Raw genomic sequence first — 22,615 nt, 5'->3', positions numbered from 1 at the left:
AGAAAAAGTGGTAAAAAAGTTTTCAAAGTGTCAATATTGGAACAGTTAGGCAAATAATGGGCATGACAAATTGTGAATTTGGTTAAATTGGCAAAAATAGGCATGAAATATGGTGAAAAGAAGTGAAAAATGACTAATGGTTTAACATTAGGTGGAAAAGTGGTGGAAAGGTTTTATAAGTGCTGAAAATGTCTTGAAAGTGGAAAAAATGTGCATAAAATGCATTAAAATTTGATGGAGAAGTGGCAGAAATGGGAGTAATGTAGTAAAAGTGCATTAAAAGGAGCAAAAATATGGCAAGAAAAAGTGATGAAAATAGGTTGAAATATAGTGAGTTTGGTGTAGTTGGAGAAAAACGGTAAAAATAAGCAAAATGGGCTCAAAGTGTTCAGAAAATATTCTTAGTTTCAGTGTCGTGTGACCCTAAATGTTCAGAACCCCTAAATGAAGTTACTTATTTACTTATCTTGTTAGTTACTTATATAGTTACTTAATAATTAAAGAAAGGGTTTGACATTGACCTGAAGCAGTATTTCTCAGTGAACTATTGATCAAATTGATAGATGCCCACCTGTCAATGTTATAAGAATTGTGCATTCCTTACTTTTCATTGGCAGCTCACTGCATTAGCAGTAAAAAAGAATGTCCTCATTCTGGCCCTCGGCATCAGACCTGGCAACCTTCCTCCATCAGAGCTCAGATTTCTTCTTCTTCCAGGAATCTGTTGCTGAAGCTGGTATTTTACTATTTTCCTCCCGCCAGCGCTTGGCGTTTTTTTTGTGCTGAGTCGCAGTGTCTGTGATTTTGATTTATTGGCAGCGGAGAGTGTGAGCGATGCTCCGCCTTGAGGCTCTGAGAGCGCCACATCTGTCACGCGTGCACGCAGCCTTGTGAATCCAGAGTATGTAAATGTGCTGGTGTGAGTCAGTGAATAGAAGACTGCATCAATAAGCCTGTGCAGCAGCCCTGCTCTCACATTATGTGTGTGAGGAGAGCTCATTGCCTGTAGTTATGATGAGCCAAGCAATATTCTGCTTGTATTTCTGCTCTTTTCTGTGTAAGACAGGCTGTAATGATCTCATTCAACACCGACGAGCGCCTACCAGGAGCAGAGCTGCACTCACTGATGGGACCGACTGAGCTTTAAAGCCATCACTGCAGAGATGCTCTTCAAAACAAAGCAGCTGTGAACATCATTTACAATATGGCTTTTATTGTGAAAGGCTGCAGCTGGGATCAGAAAGGGAAGAGGCAAACAAAGCATGGTGCACTGATACAAATACTTTCTAAATGATCATTGTTTGTAATCTTTGTTTGTGTGTATTCTTCCGTTTTTGTATCATTTCTGTGTTTTTGTTGTAGGTTTATGTTTTTTTTTTTCTTTTTTCTTGTTCTGTTTGATTATTATTGTTTTTTTTGGCTGGGTTTTTTGTGTTGTGTAACTGTGTCCCTATTTTATGTGTTTTAGTCATCAATTTGGTTCTATTTTACTTGTTGTTTTGTGTCTTTTTGAATAGTTTTTGGTTTGTCATTTTTGGTGGTAATTTTTCTCATTTGTGTTTTTGTGTCATTTGGAGATTTTTAGTTGTCTTGCAATCGTTACTTGTGTTTTTTTGTTGTTTTAGTAAATCGTGATGTCATTTGTTTTCATTTTGGAGTTCTTTTTAAAGATGTGTTTATCTTTCTTGGAGTCGTTTTTTGCAGTTAGTGTGGTTTGCGAACAGCCACATGCCCGTCAGTGACCAGGGACTCTTGTCATGTCGTAGGCGACCCCGCGCTTTCCGAAAATGTACAGTTCATGGTACTCAAAAAGGGGGAAACATTGTTATTGTGCTGGAATACTTTTTTTTCGAAACCAACTCACCTACTTTTCACCCACTGAAATATTATGAAGGGTCACAAAAATTAAACAATTAAATTGCTCGCTTCTCTAATTTCTGGTTATTTCTAATTTTAAAAATGCAAAAATTTTCAATTTGGTGAAGGCAGCGGGGCAAAAGCTGCGCGGCAAAGGTGGCGCGACAAAGGCGGCGAAGGCGAGGGGCGTTTCTCGTTGCTTGCGGCTATATTATTCCTTGTTTTTTTTGTGTCCTTTTGGGTTGTTTTTTACTTTCATTGTTTTCAGAGTCATTTTTCTTGTTAGTTTGTGTTTTTGTTTTGTTACTATGTTTTAGTTGTCATTTTGTTTACTTTTCTGGTCATTTTGGAGCGTTTTAAAAGTAGTTTTTGTCTTTTTTTAAGTTGTCTTTGCATAGGTACTGTGGTTTTGTGTCCTTACAGTGTTGTTATTGTTTTGTAGTCTTGGTGTCCTTTTGTGTTGTGTTCTGTGGGTCATGTTGATGATGTTCTTCCAGGTGAGCGATAAGGAAAGTTCTCAGGTTCACTTTTTGCTTCAAATTGTTTTATTGAACCGATTAAAAAATGAAGGAGTATGACACTATGTGGCGATAAGTCTTTATTTGGGTGTTGAATTTAAAAAGTTAAGGTGGCTCCTGGAGCTGGTGCAGCATCAGTGCAGTAGGTCAATGCTCTCAGTGCTGAGAGGAAGGTTTAATCTGTGTCCTGAAGCGGACCGGCTCTGACCCGACGGTGCGCCGCTGATTACCTGCCACTGAGAGCAGCAGGAGGCCTGATAAATGCAGCGTTTACAGTTATCCACGCATCAGCAGTAAACAAACAACAGTGTTTGTGTTTGTGTGTGAGTATGTGCGCAAACATCCCTCCAAAGGTCAGGAGCTGTGAGCGAGCGCTACATTCTCCCCTCGCCTGAAACTGATCATCTGACCTTAAACATGCAAACATCCAACAGTCGTTGATAAAACGCACCTTAAATGTCAAGCACAGCTTTCATTTAATACTCTGTGTTTTGCTTGAAATTGTATGCGATAGTCCTCGCTGGCGACATGTTTTCACACAACCAAAACGAGACGGTGGCTGAAATAAAGAATATACACGTGAATGAAAAGTATATTTTATATTTAAAAAAGTTCATAAAAATCAGCCTTAAGCTTTGCAGGAAACTCACGGGTGAATTTTGATGTATTTGCTAATCATTCAGTCACATTTTCCAGGACAAACAGCTTGTGAATGCGTGTCGTACTGGGACCAATTTTAAATCAATTTGAAAACAAAAAGGCTTCAGATTGCTTTTTCCATTTCAGAACGTGAATTCTGTCTTTCCAAGGCACTGAAAGCGCTATCCTTTATTAGAGAAGAGATTACCCATAGGGCTGTGCATCTAAGGAAACTCACCGTTCACTATTTATAAATAAAAGGTGGAATGATTGAATGATGAATGACAATATGAATATGGTAAATTTGTTGTCATTTTGTAAAATTATTGGGTTTTTATGTATATCTTTAGTCAATCAGTTCTTTGTATGTTTGCAGTGTTTTTATTGCATTTTGTCTAAACTGTATCTTTGCAGTTTTTAATGTTTTTTGGGTCATTTTGTGAATTTCTTCGTTTGTGCATTTATTTGTTTAATTTTGTGCTTTTTGTATTCATTTTGTTGTGGTTTTAAATATATATTTTTCTGTTGTTTGTGTAATTTTGTTGTCATTTGTAAATGTAGAGTTTCGTGGTCTTGTGGGTTTTTTGGTTAGTCCTTTGTATTTTTGTTATTTTTTTCTCTATCTTTGCAGTTTTGTATGGTTTTTTGGGTCATTTTGTCTATTTTCTCTGTCATTTTGTGAATTTCTTTATTTTGTGTACTTTTAGTCGTTTTGTGGGTTTTTTTGTTTAATTTTGTTTTATTTTTGTTGTGGGTTTTTAGAAAACATTTTTCTGTTGTTCTTTATGTAATTTTGTTGCATTTTGTAAATTGATGGGTTTATTGTGTGTGTTTTTAGTTGTCTTGTGGGTTTTTTGGTTAGTCCTTTGTATTTTTTAGTGTGTTTTTGTTGTTAATTTTTATATATCTTTGCAGTTTTGTATGGTTTTTTGGGATCATTTTGTCAATCTTCTTTGTCGTTTTGTGAATTTCTTTGTAATTTGGGTACTTTCAGTAATTTGTGGGTTTTTTGTTTTCTTTTTGTTGTGGGTTTTTAGAAAAAAATGCTTTTCTGTTCTTTATGTCATTTGTTTTGTTTTCTTTGTGTGTTTTTAGTTGTCTTGTGGGTTATTTGGTCAGTTCTTTGTATTTTTGTCGTTTGTTGTTTATCGTATCGTGGTATTTCCTATCGTGAGTTTACTATTTGGTTACACCCCGATTGTCTACTGAGTGAAAGTGTTCAAAGGTGCGATAAAATTCCTTTTAAACCAAACTTTCAAATTTCCCTAACAGTATTTTCACCCTGTTTCCTAAAGTCAGGATTAAATAAGTGCATCTTGAGCTGCTTTGTGTCCAAATATCTTCATGAATGACAGTTTTTTGTAGGATTTGTTTTTGGCCTTTGGCTGCATGTTTGATTGAAATCATAATTTCTTGGGTTTAGGTTGTGATTGTTTAAATTTCTCTGCTCAGGTGCAATATTTGAGGAAAACGCGGCGCGGGACGACGAGGTTTTCCAGCTGGCCGTGTCAGACCTGAGCCTGAGCGACGACGTCCTGCAGAGCGAGAAGATCACTCACTCCATCAAACTGATCGAGCCCAACAACCCGTTCCAGGCGGTGCAGGAAGGTAGGAGCGCTGTCGCTGTGTGTCTGTCCTCGCTGATGTTTCCACACGTGTTTACGTTCGTCTCATATCGATTGTTCTGCGACTGACTCGTTAACTTGGTCTGGAAGGTTTTTTCCCCTCCGGCATTCAGAGAATCAAAGAATCAAAGCCAGGTCAGACTGGAACTCTGTGGGTCAGTCCTGAGCCTCTTGACAAGGGGGTGGAGTCTTTAGTTAACATTTACATTCTTTCGCTCTTCCTTCTTTGCCATATTTGTGTTACTGTGACATTTAAAAATATCTATTTTGTTGTTGTATTGCACAGGGTGAAACGTGTGTTAGCGTTTCTTAGCTCTCTCTTAACCTTTGACCTGTGGAATGTAACACTTGTATGTGAGGACCAAGCTTTGGGCGCCGCTCGCTAATTCTTTAATTGGCTTTGTGGCTCCAATAAATGAGACTAATTGTGTTGTTGTGATCCCGTCAGGCTAAGCTCGATAAGAGGTTTAATGAGAGGCTGCAGCTCCACTTCTCCCTCTTCTCCTGCTTTCTTCATCTTCTCTCTCATCATCATCGCTTTGAGACTTCTGTTCTTTCAGTCTGTGTCCCCTGTAGGGTCTAGGTTAGCGCTGTTAGCTTCACAAGAGCAATAAAGGAAAAAAAAACAACAACCATGGAAAACACTAAGGGGAGGAAATCACTGAAAGCTATTACGCTTAACCATTGCTACATGCTAAGCTAGCACAAACATGTGGGACAGGTTGCTAAATGCTAAGCTAACCTAAACATGTGGGTCTGGTTCCTAAGTGCTAAACCAACACAAACATGTGGGACGGGTCACTACGTGCTAAGCTAACATAAACATGTGCGTGTGGTTGCTACATGCTAAGCTAACCAAAACATGTGGGACTGGTTGTTACGGTTAAGCTAGCACAAATATGTGGGGCAGGTTGCTACGTGCTTAGCCAATTCAAACATGGGGCTGGTTGCTACATGCTAAGCTAATTCAAACATCTGGGACTGGTAGCTACATGTTATGCTAACCCAAAAATGTGAGATTGGTCTCTACATGTTAAGCTAACTCAAACATGTGGGACTGGTTGCTACATGCTGAGCTAATTCTAACATAAGACTAGTACGTGTTAAGCTAACACAGACATGTGGGACTGGTTGCTATGGGCTAAGCTTACCTAAACGTGTGGGACTGGTGGCTACGTGCTAAGCTAACCCAAACATGTGGGACTGGTCGCTTCGTGCTAAGATGACACAAACATGTGGGTCTGGTACAGAGTTTAGAAAAAGTAAGAAAATACAAAATAAATGCCAAATAAACACAGCGATGACAAAAACACACAAAACAAAGACAAAGTTACTTTAAAAGAAAGCAAAATGACACAAATAAGAATGAATAAACACTAATTAAAAAAATATTACTCCATAAAGCAGGGGTGCCATGGTTACGGCCCGCGGGCCGGACCCGGCCCGATTGTACATCACATCTGGCCCGTGGTTGATATAGGAGAGGGGAGAGCTTTTTTTTTTTTTTTTTAATCTATTGTTTTATTTTTTTGTGTCCACCAGAACACAAAATATGAAATTAACCCATCCAGTCATTTGTTTGCGGTCTGTGTAAGTCTTATAACACAGAGAAAATTGCCCCGTTTCAAATTTTCTACATTTGTGACGTCACACATGAAATCTGGAATCAGTGTTGCCAGATCAGATGAACAATTTCCAGCCCAATCACATCTTAGAACAGACCAAACACGAACCACGAATCTGGCAACACTGTGTCTGTGACACAGCGGTTCGGACTATCACCTTGTATTCCTGTAATCTCTACATGAGATGATGACAACAAAGCAACAAAGCAGCTCCAGTAAGTGTTTGTTGAAGCTGCTGTTGCTGCACTGTGCATACACTTCATAAAACAGTGTTTTTCTGACTCACAATCACAATATCTGCTTAAATAGCCATGTGTTTTACTGTAATGTGCAGTTTTTTTTAGCTGAAAACAACAACCAGAGTGTGTGAATAGCAAAAGAAAGTCGCTCGTGATCAATTGTTGTGTGGAGACATATGTGGAGTCCGCGTCTATAGACACGCCCACTCAAACAGCCCGGTTTTAGAATTTGTCAGAAAGTCACTTTTCAGAGGCTAAAACTCCAGAAAACAGGTGGGTTTGGGAAAATAAACCTCAGTTACTATGATGTTGGGGTTCTTGGAACAAATGGAGATGGGTGAAAAATAGCACAATATGTCCCCTTTAATTTTGGTGGAATCCGTCAGTTGGTCTGTTGCTGCTGTCTGCCTCAGCTGCAGCTGAGCTAAGCTGGTGAATGTTAAAAGGTGTCTGGCTTTGACAAGTAAAATGTAGCTGAATTTGGCTTGTTTCCCGTATTTAACATAATCCTGTGTGATATGGGTGGGAAGGAATAATGCCATCTGTTATTGAGCCGATGTAATGTTTTAAGATAAGGTCATATTTGGCTATTTTTTCAAGAACCTTTTTGTTTTACTAATTCCTACTGGTTATTCACTCACTTGGCCTATTGTTGGATTACTTTATTCTGGCACTTACTTTCTATGACTCGTCTACTCGGACTGGCCTTCTTTTAATTGGCCTAATTATGCATTGGCATGTTTTCATGTGCAAGCCTTCAATAAATATGATCAAAGTAATTTACAGTTTACACTGGTGTTATCATAGGAAATGTGTTCTATTTTGTTGCATTTCTAATTTATAAATGTAGGCTACTTGCATGGATAGGACAATGGCCACGGTTACATGATGTTTTTTCATTCGGAATTAGTTATTCCGAATTAAATCATTCGGAATGAAAGTGTTCTGCTTCGTGTTTACATGGTAATAGTAATTCCCGAATTGAGATTTACATGGAAAACCAGTTTATTCAGCTTTAGTTAATTCCGCTTTAGGTCTAAGGATTGGGAAGGCTCTGATTGGACAGGAGGCGAACATGACGTATCACGTCTGTCTGGAGAAACACACAACAAACCTTTTATTGTCGGCTGTAGCACACATGAGAACTGTTTTCACCTTTATTTTGATTAAAGTTTTGAAGCAACAGCTGGACAATAACACACTAGAGATATGAACTAATCACCGGTAAATAAAGCCCAGTAAAACTCCGGAAAACAATCATCAGGAATAAATATTTGCTCCCTGGTAACTATAATAACACTAACAACCGTTAGAATGATAAACTTGGTGATATTACAGCCTGTGCAGCAGTATGGGGACGCATTTACTCCGTCTCCGGGTGAACAGGCTCCACCCGTCCGATGAAGCCTGTTGCGCTTGTGTATCTCCATGTGTGTGATAAGTCCATATGTCCGTGTTAATTTCGATGTTTATGCCTCCGTCCATCCCCTTTTTTCATTATTTCCATGTCTTATAAGGTTCTTATTAAATAGTGCTGGCTCTATTCCGGACCGCCGTGTGGGATTAGGTCGTCACCCAGCGTGTCATCTCCGCAAGTCGCACATGAGCAAAACGACTGGAATTAATTTAAAGCGGGATTAAGTGTTGTTAACTGCAGGGGTGGAAAGTAACGAATTGCATTTACTCTCGTTACTGTGATTGAGTAGCTTTTTTGTGTACTTCTACGTTTTTGAGTACTTTCTAAAATCTGTAATTTTACTTTTACTTAAGTAAATTTTGTTTCAAGTAACAGTACTTTGCTAACCCTAATCCTAACCCTAACCCATTTTCAAGTAACAGAACCATTTCTCAGGGGCCTCATTTATAAACGCTGCGTACATAAAAAAACAAAGCATACGCCACTTATAAGCAACATTTGGGATTTAATAAATAATACCTGGCGAGATAATGTGCGCACCTCCACAACAGCTCTGACTTGCTGTACGCACAAAATCATGAGAAACGGGAAACTCCGCCTCCAACAGGAGAAGGATGAAATGAAAGACTGCTCTGTGAAATAGATACATTTGTGTGAAATAATCAAACATTGCACATTTCACAACACATCATATATGAAGGATATATTTGCCAAAAACGAAAGAGGAAAAAATTATACTGACGCCCCAGAGTGACGTGTGCACGCCTACAACGACTGTTTTAGCGAGATCTATAGGCAGGATCGCCCCGTGAGGAAGGACGAGGCTGCGGTGGGAGGGAGGATGAGGGGATGCTGCACTCACCAGTAAACACCCAGGAACTGTTGAAAAACATGGTTTTACTTGAAATTAAATATTGTAATTTATTCAACGGAAACAGGCGTGGGACGAGCTTGCAGGATTTATTTTACTCTGCAACGGAATCTATTTCCGATAACTTGCTTTAGGCTGCTATGTAATTGTAGGCCTCATTGTGAGGCTATTGTGTTGCCCATGTAATTTGTTTTTGATGTGTAGGCCTCCATGAATAATTTCAAGCAGCATATCCATGTGTTGAGTTAGTGTTTCGTCTTCAGGCCAAAAGTGTATGTCGGCCCCCTGAGGTCTCGCTTGAAAAAAATTTGGCCCCTTGACCAATTTCACCCTGGCACCCCTGCCATAAAGTCTCAAAATAGTAATAATAATAATAAATAAATTCCGTTTTCAATACGTGGAACTCAAAGATTCATCTTCAAGTTTCCTTCTCCCTCACCTAGAAGGATACACAACATTCATTGCACAGAAAAATGTGGAGAAAGTAAACAGCTGCACATTTATTTATATTCTATAACACATTATTTCTATGGAAATAACTTTTGTGAAAACATTTCTGAGATTAGTTTTAAGAGTCAACCATAGGAAGGAGAAAACATCATTATTTTTATTTATCGGTTTGTTTTTGTGCCCCAATGGTTTCACAGCTAGAAATAGAAGTGCTGATTTTTGCTCCACGTGCACGGAGCAGCGTGCGTGACAGACCTCAGCTCAGTGGATGAACTTACTAATGGCTTTACTGGTTTACTGGTTTTATGGTCACCGGCTCTCCAAGGTCTGCTGGGAAAACCCTGCTAAAGCTGCAGATTAATGGCCTTGGTGTGTGTGTGCGCGTGTGTGTGTGTGTGTGTGCGCGCGCGTGTGTGTGTATGTGTGGATGGCCATCGAACAGATTATCTGAGGATGCTTTTAGCAGCTGCTCACAATGGAAACCTTGCATCAGCTCCTTGAAACCATGACCAAAATTACAATGGGAAATGAGGGTTGATTATTCAGGGTGTGAGGGGTGGTGGGCGAGATGTGAGAGATCCACAAGGACAGAAGCCGCACTGAGGCACACACACACACACGCGCGCACACACACACACGCACACACACGCGCGCACACACACACACACTGCTGTTGCTCTCAATAGTTTCAAACTGCTGATCATCTTCTGTTGGCTCGCCTCTGCTCACTCTGTCGTGTTTTTAAAAGGATTCACCGTTTATTGTCTGATTTAATCTGATCTGATCTGATTTAATCTGATCTGATCTGATTCAACCCACTCTGGAATAAGTACCACCCAGTGATGGAGTCGTGATCCCACGCCTCTGCACTCCCATAAATCCTCATTGTGGATCCTCTCTGAACCTCGTTAGTGTGATGAGCGTGGGTGTCACTCGTTAATCTGCAGCTCTCTGAGCAGGAAACACTCCTATCTATCTATCTATCTATCTATCTATCTATCTATCTATAGTCTATATTTCTCTCTACGTCTTTCTCCCTATGTCACTCTATATATTTGTATCTTTATATCTCTAATCAATCTATACCTTTCTCTCTAATCTCTATATCTATCTCTATATGTCTAATCTCTGTATAGCCCCATATCATATCTATTTCTAAAGATGAATGCATCATATGTATTAAATTAGTTTAAACTGGCAAATAATGGGCATGACCAGTGAGGAATTTGCTGTCCAAATTAGATCTCGAAATGGTCATACACGTGTTCATCTGGTCACGCATTGATTACTGTTATTTGGTTTTGACCTGTTTTAGCAAGTGGACTCTAAAGAGACTTCAGATTGTTCAGAGTGCTGCTCCCAGAACAGCCCACATTAGCCCCATTCTTTCCAGTCTTCATTGGCCTCCAGTTAATTTTTGTATTGAGTTTAAAATTCTAATCCTGACTATCCGTGCGATGCATGGCCAGGCCCCTCAATACATCACTGACTTGTTGTGCCCCGCCCCCTACACTTCAGGGCGCGCCCTTCGGTCATCAGTCCAGGGTCTCCTTATGATCTTAAACCCCGGGGTGACCGAGCGTTCCAGGCGGTAGCACCAAGACTCTGGAATAGCCTACACCAGTCAAACATCTGAAGACCACGCTTTTCAGAAACGCTTTTGGTTAAATTGCTTTTCATTTTTATTGTCTTTTTAAGATGTTCCTACTGTTGTTTTAAATGATCTTGTGTTTTATTAACTTTTTGTGATGTTGCTGCTATTGTTTTAGTTTCTTCTTTCCCTGTACTGTACAGCACTTAGTGATTTTATCTGTGGAAAGCGCTATATAAATAAAATGTACTTAGTTACTTGCAAATGGTGAATGTGGTTAAATTGGCAAAAATAAGCATGAAATATGGTGAAAAGAGGTTAAAAGTGACAATAATGGGTCAACATATGTGACATTTGGTGGAAATGTGGTGGACATTATTTATAAATGTCGAAAATGTCTTGAAAGTGGAAAGAATGGGCAGAAAAGGCATTGAAATGTGGTGGAGCAGTGTAAGAAATGAGAGTAATGTAGCAAAAATGCATTAAAAGGAGCAAAAATATGAAAATAGGTTCAAATATGACAAGTTTGGTGTAGTTGCAAAAAAATGGTAAAAATAAGCAAAAATTGGATCAAATTGTTCAAATGGGGTCCTGACCCCAAGGTTGAGAACACACTGTGTCTTTATTTGATTAAACATTCTATCTAGGACTGATTCCTTTAAATGTAAATACAGACACATTATATGAGCGGTTTTTGTTTGTTGAAAATGTAATAATAAGAATCTGAGAATCCTTCACAGATCATTGGTGTAAAGACAAATAAAGAGTGAATAAAAGCGCTGGCAACACATAATGGCGATGGTTGCTTTCGGGTGTTTGTAACTGTAACTGTAACTGCTGCTCATATCTGACAAACATCAAAAGCATGGAGATCACAAGCGGCCTATGATTAATATAAGGCAGCAGTTGGTCTCACGCAGGTTTGTGATCACATCGCTGAATTTCTCTCTGTTTGCATTATTCACGTGTATCTATTATTCAGTTTGGTCATCTGATTGTGTGAAATATGCATCAAATGATGGAAGACGAGCACGCCGATTAATGTTCTGATCCATAATGCATTAAAGGCAACAACGTCAGGCCTGCACGGGAGAACGAAATCTTAAAGCAAAATAAAGAAGTGTCATGAACACAAAGGAAAACCAAGAATTGCGCAGCAAAGGAAATAGGAACATTTGTTTAATTTTCTCTCCGCGCCACCACGTGGTTTGAATGCAGATGATCTACCTGTCAGTCATAAACGCAGACCTGAATGGGCGGGACTTCAAACACACAACTGGAAAATATTTGGTGATGTGTCTTTTGGAATATTTTTGCTGTACGTTGAATTGTATTTATCTTTGATGGTAATATTTTTTTAATTAAGCTGATGTCATGATGTTTGATTTCCTTATTTCTTGATTAGAGGTAAATAAACTAGTGCTGGCACTTTATCGCGTTAATTGCAATAATAATAATAATACTAATAATTGCACTCCAAACAGTGCAGAACCTTTCTCATTTCACAAGTTCCTGGTATACCAATGATACTGATGCACAAGCCACAACACGAGAAACAGGAGAACCAGATGAAAAGTCATTGCTGTGTTTCGTGGGTGTTCATTTTAGTTTCAATAAAAACATCAGATGGAAAACAAAAGCCCAGTTATGTGCAAATTGTGCAAGAAACAGTTTTTGCTGATAACCAGAGCTCTCCTTGCCTCCGCTAGCACCTCGATGCTAAACACGTAGCAGCAATCACCTAAATGCTAAACACGTAGCAGCAATCACCTAAATGCTAAACATATAGCAGCTAGCACCTAAATGCTAAACACGTAGCAGCTAGCACCTAAATGCTAAACACGTAGCAGCTAGCACCTAAATGCTAAACACGTAGCAGCTAGCACCTAAATGCTAAACACGTAGCAGCTAGAATCTAAATGCTAAACACGTAGCAGCTAGCACCTAAATGCTAAACACGTAGCAGCTAGCACCTCAATGCTAAACACGTAGCAGCTAGCATCTCAATGTTAAACAAGTAGCAGCTCGCACCTCAATGCTAAACACTTAGCAACTAGCACCTCAATGCTAAACACTTAGCAACTAGCACCTCAATGCTAAACATGTAGCAGCTAGCACCTCAATGCTAAACACTTAGCAGCTAGCACCTCACTGCTAAAAACAGCAGCTCGCACCTCAATGTTAAACATGTAGCAGCTAGCACCTCAATGCTAAACATGCAGCAGCTAGCACCTCAATACTAAACATGTAGCAGCTAGCACCTCAATGCTAAACATGTAAATGGTAAATGGACTTTTGTTGTTTAAGCTCATTTATTTCGTTTTAATTGATTCAGTCATTTACCAAAGTCCATTTAAATTGAGAAACGTTGCTGTCAAATATTGATATACGATTAATTCCGATTAATTAATAACAAAGTCTCTAATTCATTAGATTAATTAGTGCAGGCTTGTTTCCTGTGTGGCTTGTGTTGGAACCTCAAATTCCCAACCAAATTAATGTCAATGGTTAACACAATTAATCCTATTAAGCATGTTTGGCACAATATTGAGAAGTTTAATCGTCAGTAATGAGAAATAATTACAGAAAGAGGATGAAACTGAAAAAATTGGAAATGTTAAATTGCTGCAGAAACGAGTCAACAATAAAACAGTAAATCAGAGTCTCTTTGTGTTTCTCTTTTTCCATAAACTAACCCTAAATTAAATCTCACACATTTGCTCACCGTTAGACATTAAGTGCTGAGTTTCCTTCCTCTAAGTGGGTGAACAGATGAATGAGTGAATAAAGAGTCTGCTAGTGGATAAAGAGGATGTAAAAACCTGAAGGATTGGTTTAAAAAGCTTCCTGTTTGTTCTGGCGGCTCATTGCTCCATCATCACTTATCATCGCTGATTCTTCATCTTCCAGGAAGATGTGTGTAAACTCCTGGTTCTGGCCTCTACAACGACTCTGAGCTCCAAATCAGTTAATCACACTAATCTGTCAGAGCCGAGTCCTTCAGTCAGTCCTGGACGCTGCAGCTCTGTGTTGATTTACACATGGGGTTCATTTGGTTTTGGCTACTCTCTTTTCTTAGACTTTGTTCCTCTTTTTTAGCATGTATTCTAATAATCTTTCCTGTCATTTCACATGCTTTTTTCTTTTTCCTCTGCTGATTTTTGAGTTTTCATGACTCTTTTTAACTCTGACTCTCTCTGACTCTTTTTTTTTTTTTTAACTGTCTGACTCTTTCTCTCTGACTGACTCCAAGTGTGTTTGTGTGTTTTTGTCAAATGTCGACCTTCAGCGACACAACTCCATGTTTCTGTGTCTACAGTTGTTTGATATTTCTTCTATATGTCCAGATTGTGTGTGTGTTACTGTGTGTGCGTGGGCGTGTGAGTGTGTTACTGTGTGGGCGTGTGCGTGGGCGTGTGCATGTGTGTTTCCTGGGCAGAGCAGCAGCTGCACTGCAGGCCTTTTATTTCCACGCTGCCTGTATTAGAGCTGGAGCCAAAGCGATGGTAATGGACGGTTAAATGAGATGAACACATGAATCCTCATTGAGAGCTGTGTGTTGGTGAGCAGAGAAGCTGCACTGCAGTCATCCATCACAGACTCTCTCCAATGTTTCAGCCTTGTTCGCTCTTAAAGAAACCATCCATCACACACAGATGAATGAAACAGGAGGATGAAGTTCATGGTTTCTGTCCAAAGTAAATTAAGAATGAAATGAAATGTTACACAGAGAACAGCTCCAGCTTCAGTCCACCATTAATGTCCAATAAATACACTGTTAGGGCCTCAAACAGAGTTCATGTGCAGTATCACAGTAAAATAACTTAGTTTCGAGACTTAGATTTTCAGTTTCAAAAACTCCCCAATTCAATTTCAGAGTGCCTACATTTCCATTGTGTTTCTGTTTCATTGTCTTTCCTTCTTTAGACAACTTTACCGCTATTAAACTTCCTGAAATTTTACCAAACTTGATAATTAGGGTTAATGGTGTCAATAACCGTTATTAATTAGATTTTTACAAGCTTCAGATGAATTACGGAAGCTGGGAGGGTTACGCTGAAATCACGCAAGATTACGTTGCAAGAAAACTGATTATTTTAGATTTCCCACACTTGCTAGATATTAAAGCTAGGGTAGGCGATTTTCTCCAGATACACTTTTTAAGTTTTTGGTTGAAATTGTCATTATGTCCTGACAGAAATGAAGATCTTATGTGCTCTGAAAAAGGAACGAAGAAAATCTGTCACCTGTAGCAGCTGTAAATCGATAATAACTTTGATCAATGGAAAAAAAACAACCGTTTTTTTTTTTTTTAACCAATCACGTCTCCCTGTCTCCCTGCTTGTCCTCGACCCCTCGCACGCACAGCGTCACCACTGACAGAGTTAAAACAGAGTTTTTGGTCATGTAAAGTTTGTTTACTTACTGCTAAATGAGACATGACAATGAAGTTTCTACACAATACAAGTGATGAGCTGAGCTCCTCTTCTGCAGCAGCTGTGCGCATGCATGTGAGTGAGATGGAGCACAGGGGGGAGGGGGGTAAAGCTACATTCAAAATCATGCTAGCTTTCAAAAATCACCTACCCTACCTTTTAAAGGGGACATATTATACCCATTTTCCACCTTTTAAAACCATTCTCTGGGGTCTAAACGACATATCTGTGCTGAGGTCTGGTCAAAACGTAACAAGCAATAGGGGATGTTTATGACCCTGTGTAAACCATGCATACTCATCAGTGTGGTGGTTCCTTAAATGGTGAATGAGATAGCGTTTTGTTTGCAGTAGAGGTCGACCGATATGAGGCTTTCAAAGGCCGATACCAATTTTTTTAAAAAAAATTTAAGCTGATGGACAATATCTAAAGTCGATTTTGGAAGCCGATGTACTTTTTTTTTAAAGCACATTGATTATGAAATACAATTGAAACACTGATATGATATAAATGTATATATTAGAAATTAAATTAAATACACCAATAGAACTCTTAAGATTTATTGAACTTTAAATATACCCGTACACAACAAAGTAAAACAAAAACTACAGGACGAGTAAGTAGCAGTAAAGCACAACAACAATATACAATGTGCAAGTAGTCGGTTTAAACTAAATACCACTCACTCATTCCCTCTGTTCACAGCCACCACCATTATATACCTAAGCTCCACACTCATCACCAGACTGGCTTGATTACGCAACATAATAAGCACAATATGCACAACTATAACATCACATTTCACTCTCACTTTAAAATAATTAACTCTTCCCCATCCTTTCCATTTCCTACCTTAGGTATATATATATATATATATATATATATATATATATATATATATATATATATATATATATATTGGTCGACTTCTAGTTTGCAGCCCCACCACCACTTATTTTCCCGTTACACAAATTACAGATTGCGATCTTTTGCCCTTTTTGTTTGTGTAAACCAGCCCAATTGCTAACATGCTCGGTTGACCGTTCACCGGGTGACTGTTGTTGTCACTAAACCGATATGTCTGTTTCTCAAACATTCTTCTGGGACAAAATAGCATTACGTCATGTGATTTTGTTCCAAAACATGCATGTGTGTGTATTTCTGTCTCGTATTGGGGCCTGATTGTAAATAATCAGATTGTTTCCTGGTTCCAGAACGTTAGCTCTTCTTGGTTTTTGGTCCATTGACAATTTTACTCGTGCACGGCTACACACGCCTCTCTTCAGGCTTGCTGCTGGTAGGGATGTAACGATTCGCTCAACTCCCGATACGATTCGATTCACGATACTGAATTCACCACACGATTCTCTCACGATTTATTTTACAAAATGGGACTGTAGACAAATGATGACTGAAAAATATTCCTTTATTTTTTTTGGGAAAAAAACGAGAAAATACTGTACTATTTTTGTTTTATTTTTCATTGTCAAAAGAATCCCTTGATAAACTATTCAAAACAATGCAATTTAACTAAAAATAAATCTTGAATTAAATAGGAAAGGAATAATACAAATGAAGAAGAAGCCTATTCATTTAAATTCTGGTTCTATAGTAAACAATGCAAAACTGCATAATAGTTCTTTTTCTTTTTAAAAGTGCAACTGAAAATGTATTTTGTGCCTTAACAATTGGACTTTAAAAAAAAAACAGTCATTGCACTGTATTTACATAAGATATTTATTTGGACCAGCAGAGGGCGCTGGTAACCCAGTGGTCAGTTGGCATGCAGATATTCTTGTAGTGAAGAAGAGATGCTATGCGCTAGCAGACAGAGCTAATAGAAAAACGTGACTTTTACAGATATTCACGTAATATTACAGATATTCTTTCAGTGCTAAAGGGGTAAGGAATCATTTATGAACATGTTTAAGAGTAGAAGGCGGCCAGAAAGAAAGTAGTAGCAGATTCCGCCCGCTGCCAACACTTCTGGACAAGAGAAGGATAAATATATAGCGCCCTTTGCTGTTTAAAAAAAGTACTGCGATTCAATTTTCACAGTATCGATGTGAACCGTGATACCTATGAATTGATTTTTAACTGCCTTACGATTAATTGTTTCATCTCTAGCTGCTGGTGTTTCCTGTGCTGTGATGATTTTACACATAGTTTTACATCCCTCCTGCTGTCCTCCTGACAGTTAAAGGACACGATCACTTCTTCCTCTGCCTTTATATTTGTCCACAAGATTAAGGGACGTGCAGCGGCGTGAACGCGCGCCAACACGTTTCCTGGCGTTACAGCACTGCTTGCCCGCTGTCCTGCTTCTCCTCTGAGCCTCTGCTGCTGGACCCAGGCCCAATATACACTGCATCGTCAGAGGTGAAGTCTTCACCTTCACCAAGCTGCATTATCTGATGAAAACACAGTGATTAGGAAGACACACACACACACACACACACAGCACTAATGGCGTCTGTTCTCTGAGGAGAGTGACTAAAAATAATCCACATTAGACTTGATTTGATTAAATTAAATTGAATAATCAATTCCTTTTTAAATACTGAAAACCTTTTTTATTGATGTGCAAATAAAAGCCAGGATGTCCATTATTCCATCCAAACAATAAAAGTAAACAAACGTTCACTAATTTCATTCATCAGCGGCTACTTTGGCGGTAAAGGGGCGGGACGCGATGTTAAAGGAGCCAATCGGAAGTGATCCTTGTATGTGAAGTCTAGACAAACCAATGATTAGAAGTTATTTTAGTCGACTAAATCTTTAACACACACACACACACATTAATGCTAATCCACTTCTCGTTTATCTACTCGTTCATTCGCAGCGAATTTTCATTCCAAATCATCTGATGAGAGGAACTTTGGTGTGTGTGTGTGTGTGTGTGTGTGTGTGTGTGTGTGTGTGTGTGTGTGTGTGTGTGAGAGTGTATGTGTGTGTGTGTGTGTGCGTGCTTTTAATTTGATCTCCTAATCACTTCTTCCTGCTCTGAGAGCGTGAGGCGTAGACACACAGACACTGTGAGCTGTGCTGCCTGTCAGTGGGAGGCAGAGAGAGTGACTCAGTGAATGAAAAGTGCTTCAGGAGGGAAAACAAGTGCAGATCTGAGGGAAACACACACACTTTAGCCCTCTGCTGGTAGTGTGTGTGTCTGTGTGTGTGTCAGTGACATACGGTGAGCTCTAGGGCTTTTTCAGAATCAGATTTACAAATATGTGATATAAGAACACATCGCAGTAACTTAATCATCGTTTTATTGGTTGGATTTTAAAACCATCCAAAAATGCAGAAAGTTCCTGAGATTTGTGCTATCGCGTTCATAATTTGTAACTTTTAAACTATTTGACTTATTAAATGTTTTAAATTTCAGCTTTTTAAACTTTTAACCCCTTAATTCCCAGCCATTCTTCAACTGATTTTAACCATTCAACTAGGGCTGAACAGTTTTGGAAAATAATCTAATTGCGATTTTTTTTTTCCCTCAATATTGCAATTGCGATTTAATATGCAATTATTTTTTAAGGGCCTCTTGTCATGTATTTTTCAATGAACACAAGCAATAAATCAATCTGTTTCATAATAAACAATTTCAGATATATTTAAACTTTAAATAAATATAAAATATTAATTTTAAAACACAGATTACAACAATAAAGCAAACAAATCTGTGGCTTTACCTCTTCAACATATCTAACTAACGTCACGTTTCATGAAACATGTAAACATGTGGACGGCACTTCTTAAACACTCTCTGAACTCAACACGACAGTACAAGACAGGACAAGGAGATTGGAAAATCACGTTTTATGATATTGCGATAATGCAAATGCAAATGCAATTAATCGTTCAGCCTTACTTTCAACCTTTTTCAAAATTATTGCTAATGCTAGCCTAATGCTAATGCAATTGCTCGGTTAATGCTAACGTTAGGCTAATGCAAATGCTAGGTTAATGCTAACGCAAGATTAATGCTAATGCTTGGTTAATGGCATTGGTAGGGTAATGTTAATGCTAGGCTAATGCAAATGCTAGGTTAATTCTAATGCTAGGTTAGTGTTAATGTTAGGTTAATGCTTTTGCTAGGTTAGTGCTAATGCTAGGTCAATGCTATTATTAGACTAATGATAATGCTAGGCTAATGCTAGGTTAGTGTTTATGCTATAGTTAGGTTTATGTTAACGCTAGGCTAATGCTAGCTAATGTCAATGCTAGTTAATGCTAACTAATGCTAGTTAATGCTAATGCTAGTTAATGGACTTGGACTTGATTTTTATATAGCGCTTTATCACCACACTGAAGCAGTCTCAAAACGCTTTACATATCAGCTCATTCACCCAATCACTCTCACATTCACACACCAGTGGGACACGACTGCCGTGCAAGGCGCTAGTCGACCACTGGGAGCAACTTAGGGTTCAGTGTCTTGCCCAAGGACACTTCGACTCAGTCAGGTTCTGGGATCGAACCCCCAACCTCTCGATCAGAAGACGACCCACAATTAATGCTAATTAATGCTAGTTAATGCTAATGCTAATGTTAATGCTAAGCTAATGCTGTGCAACGCGGACCAGCACCTGCAGCCTCACTTGCATTTTCTTCAGGAAATGCAAATATTCTAGTTTGTCTTACCTTTACTTACATGTGATGTTATGATAAAAATGTCACCAATGAGAAAAATGTACATTACAGCAAAAATAAAAATATGCTGGATTGTGAAAAAATGCTTTACGACAAAATTCTGTTACCTCACAAATATTTGTTAAAAAAAAGTACGTTATGACAAATTGTCATTTACAACAAAAATGTGAATTGCAATGAAAATATCAATCACAACTAAAATGTTTGTTACTATTAAAAAATCTGTTACAACAAAAGTGTTTAATGAAAAGATTAATGCTATGACTAAAATGTACGTTTTGATAAAAAAGGTGCAAGAAAAATGTACTGCATGTTATGACAAAAATGCGCTCTACAACGATATTGTACGTTCCAACAAAAATGTACTTTATTACTTCAAAAGAAGTACGTTTTTAAGACAAAAATGTGTTACGACAAAAATGTACATCACTACAAAAACTTACGTTACTACAAAATTACAAAAATGTATGTTGCAACAAAAATGAACCTTATGATAAAACGATACCAAAAATGTACTTTAAAATAAAAAAAATGTACGTTATGTCAAAAATGTTCCCTATGGAATAACTGCACATGATTTGTTTTTGGGCCACAAACCACATGTTTGACACCAATGATCTACGGGCTATTTAATGACGTACTCGAACTATTATTAGCTGCTAACGCTGCCCCCTGGTGGTCAGAGTCAACATAGTGAAGAGGCGAGATGGAGACTCACTGTACTTCAGACTTTTACTTCTTTCCTGACCTTTGACCTCTGACTTCTCCTCAAGTCATGGATCACTGCTGTCAATACTCGCCTGCAGCGCTCCAACAGTCCATTAACAACGGCAGATAAATGCCATGCTTGTGATTAACCTGTTGCTCTGTGTTCATATCCATTTTTAAGCATTAGCGGATATTTCCTGCAGGAAACAGGGTAAAAGGTCAAGATTCCTGGCAGAAACTGATTAAAACAATGTGTTATAATTAGCACAATGCATTTAGGTCTCATGACCCAACAGTAGTTCACCAATATCTACAGTAAAGGCTGAGCGTTCGCTCAAAAGAGCAGAAATAATGAATATAAATCCATCCCTTTAAGGACCACAGAGTAAGAAAAATCACTTTAATTCATTCTGTTAATTTTTTCTCTCTTCTGAGTGTGTTTTTGGCGTCACCTTTGTGTATTCTTGTTTTCTTCCATACGAATATTATAATTGTGATGTATGTGCGGCGAGTGTTTCATATTGCTATGTTTTGAAGGCATTGTTCTTGGTGAGGAAGAGGAACGTTGAAGATGTTTTCCCTCCTTTGAGATAATTGCGAGCCATTCCTGAGAATCCTCTCTACATGGAACAGTTTCCTCTTTAAATCCAAGTGTGCTTGTGTCTGTGGTGACATTCCCGCTACATACAGAACCGCTTCCTTGTGTCATTAGAACAAGACGCTTCATGGAGCGCAGCCTGCTCTCATTACTGAGCCGCTGATGCTTGTTCCGTGAAGGATAAGTAGCCATCAGAGCCGGATTACTGCGGGAAAAAGAACCAATTACCGCCGAGAGGCTCCCGTCCCTCCTTTAGTGAACACACCGGACACCCGGGCCTCCTCCTGGCCCACTCCCACACGTCTGCAGGCGCTGATGGATGGAGCACAAACACTGGGAGAAACTCCATTAATCATTTATTTATTAAAGGCTAACCTTTTACCAGAAGCCCGTGATAAAACCCCAGCATTAAAAACATAATTAGATTGTGACGCCGCGCTCAGGGATGCACTTTCATAAGAGCGGAGACGTCTCCAGAGGAAAGAGCTGTTGTTTCCCACCAAAACGTTTTTGCTACGATTAGGTTTGGGAATACGGAGCACGATTGGCGTTATTACTGCCGACGCTCAATAATTCCTCCCAAATTAACTCGGCCGGTCATAAAATGTCAGAGCGGGAGGAAAGAAAGCATTAAATCCCAGCAGGAGGTGAGTTCTGCTTTTTCACGGTGATCCTCAGCAGAAAGAAGATTACATTTCACTCCCAGGGAAGCTGTGAGACTCTGTGAAGAAGACGGTAACCCCTCAGAGACCGACCCCCCCACTGATTCTTCACCAATCGACTCAAAGTCTCTCATCTTGAATTCTTTCATTTTGTCCCTCAAGTCACTACAGTGTGGAATAGAACAAGAATTATACCAGAAAGTCTCGGCTGCACAATGTCAAAATGTGACTCACAATAGTCCCACAGAAAAAAACAACAGTAAAACACACAAAATGACAACGAAAATTGGCAAAATGACAAAAATACATAAAATGACAGAAATACAAAAATAAAACACACAAATTTTTCACAAAACAAAATGGAAAAAATCCAAAGAATGTTACAAAAAGTAAACACTACACAGAATTAAAAGAAGCACAAAATGACCGAAAATGCTCAAAATCAATTCATAAAACAAAAAAAACACAAAATTACAACAAAAAACAAAAATGGGCAACAAAAGCATTCAAACTTACAAAAGAAATACACAAAACTGTGACAAAACCACACAAAACAACTCTTAACACACACACAATGCTGAAATATAGACAGATTGCCTTTTTCTACATCACACCCACGCTCACACGTCTCCATGTCATCCTTGTTAACCTGTGAGTGGGGGGTCACATTGCAGAAATGTTCTCTTTGCTCTGTCCGTACTCGACCTTATCCGCAGCATACATAAG

At 38.8% G+C, this 22,615-nt stretch overlaps 1 protein-coding gene across 3 annotated transcripts in view; it reads left to right on the top strand.

Annotated features, from left to right (window-relative positions):
- The window catches only part of LOC114481041 (glutamate receptor ionotropic, delta-1-like), a 184,630-nt gene that overhangs the window by 7,523 nt on the left and 154,492 nt on the right, over positions 1 to 22,615 (top strand). For all 3 annotated transcript variants that reach the window (XM_028475355.1, XM_028475353.1, XM_028475354.1), the window contains exon 2: positions 4,467 to 4,622. In XM_028475355.1, coding sequence (XP_028331156.1) covers positions 4,467 to 4,622 — 156 coding nt within the window. The remainder of the gene's footprint in view (positions 1 to 4,466; positions 4,623 to 22,615) is intronic.

The sequence above is a fragment of the Gouania willdenowi genome, chromosome 19 (assembly GCF_900634775.1).
Source record: "Gouania willdenowi chromosome 19, fGouWil2.1, whole genome shotgun sequence".
NCBI lineage: Eukaryota > Metazoa > Chordata > Actinopteri > Blenniiformes > Gobiesocidae > Gouania > Gouania willdenowi.
This window is presented reverse-complemented; position numbering and strand designations above follow the sequence as displayed.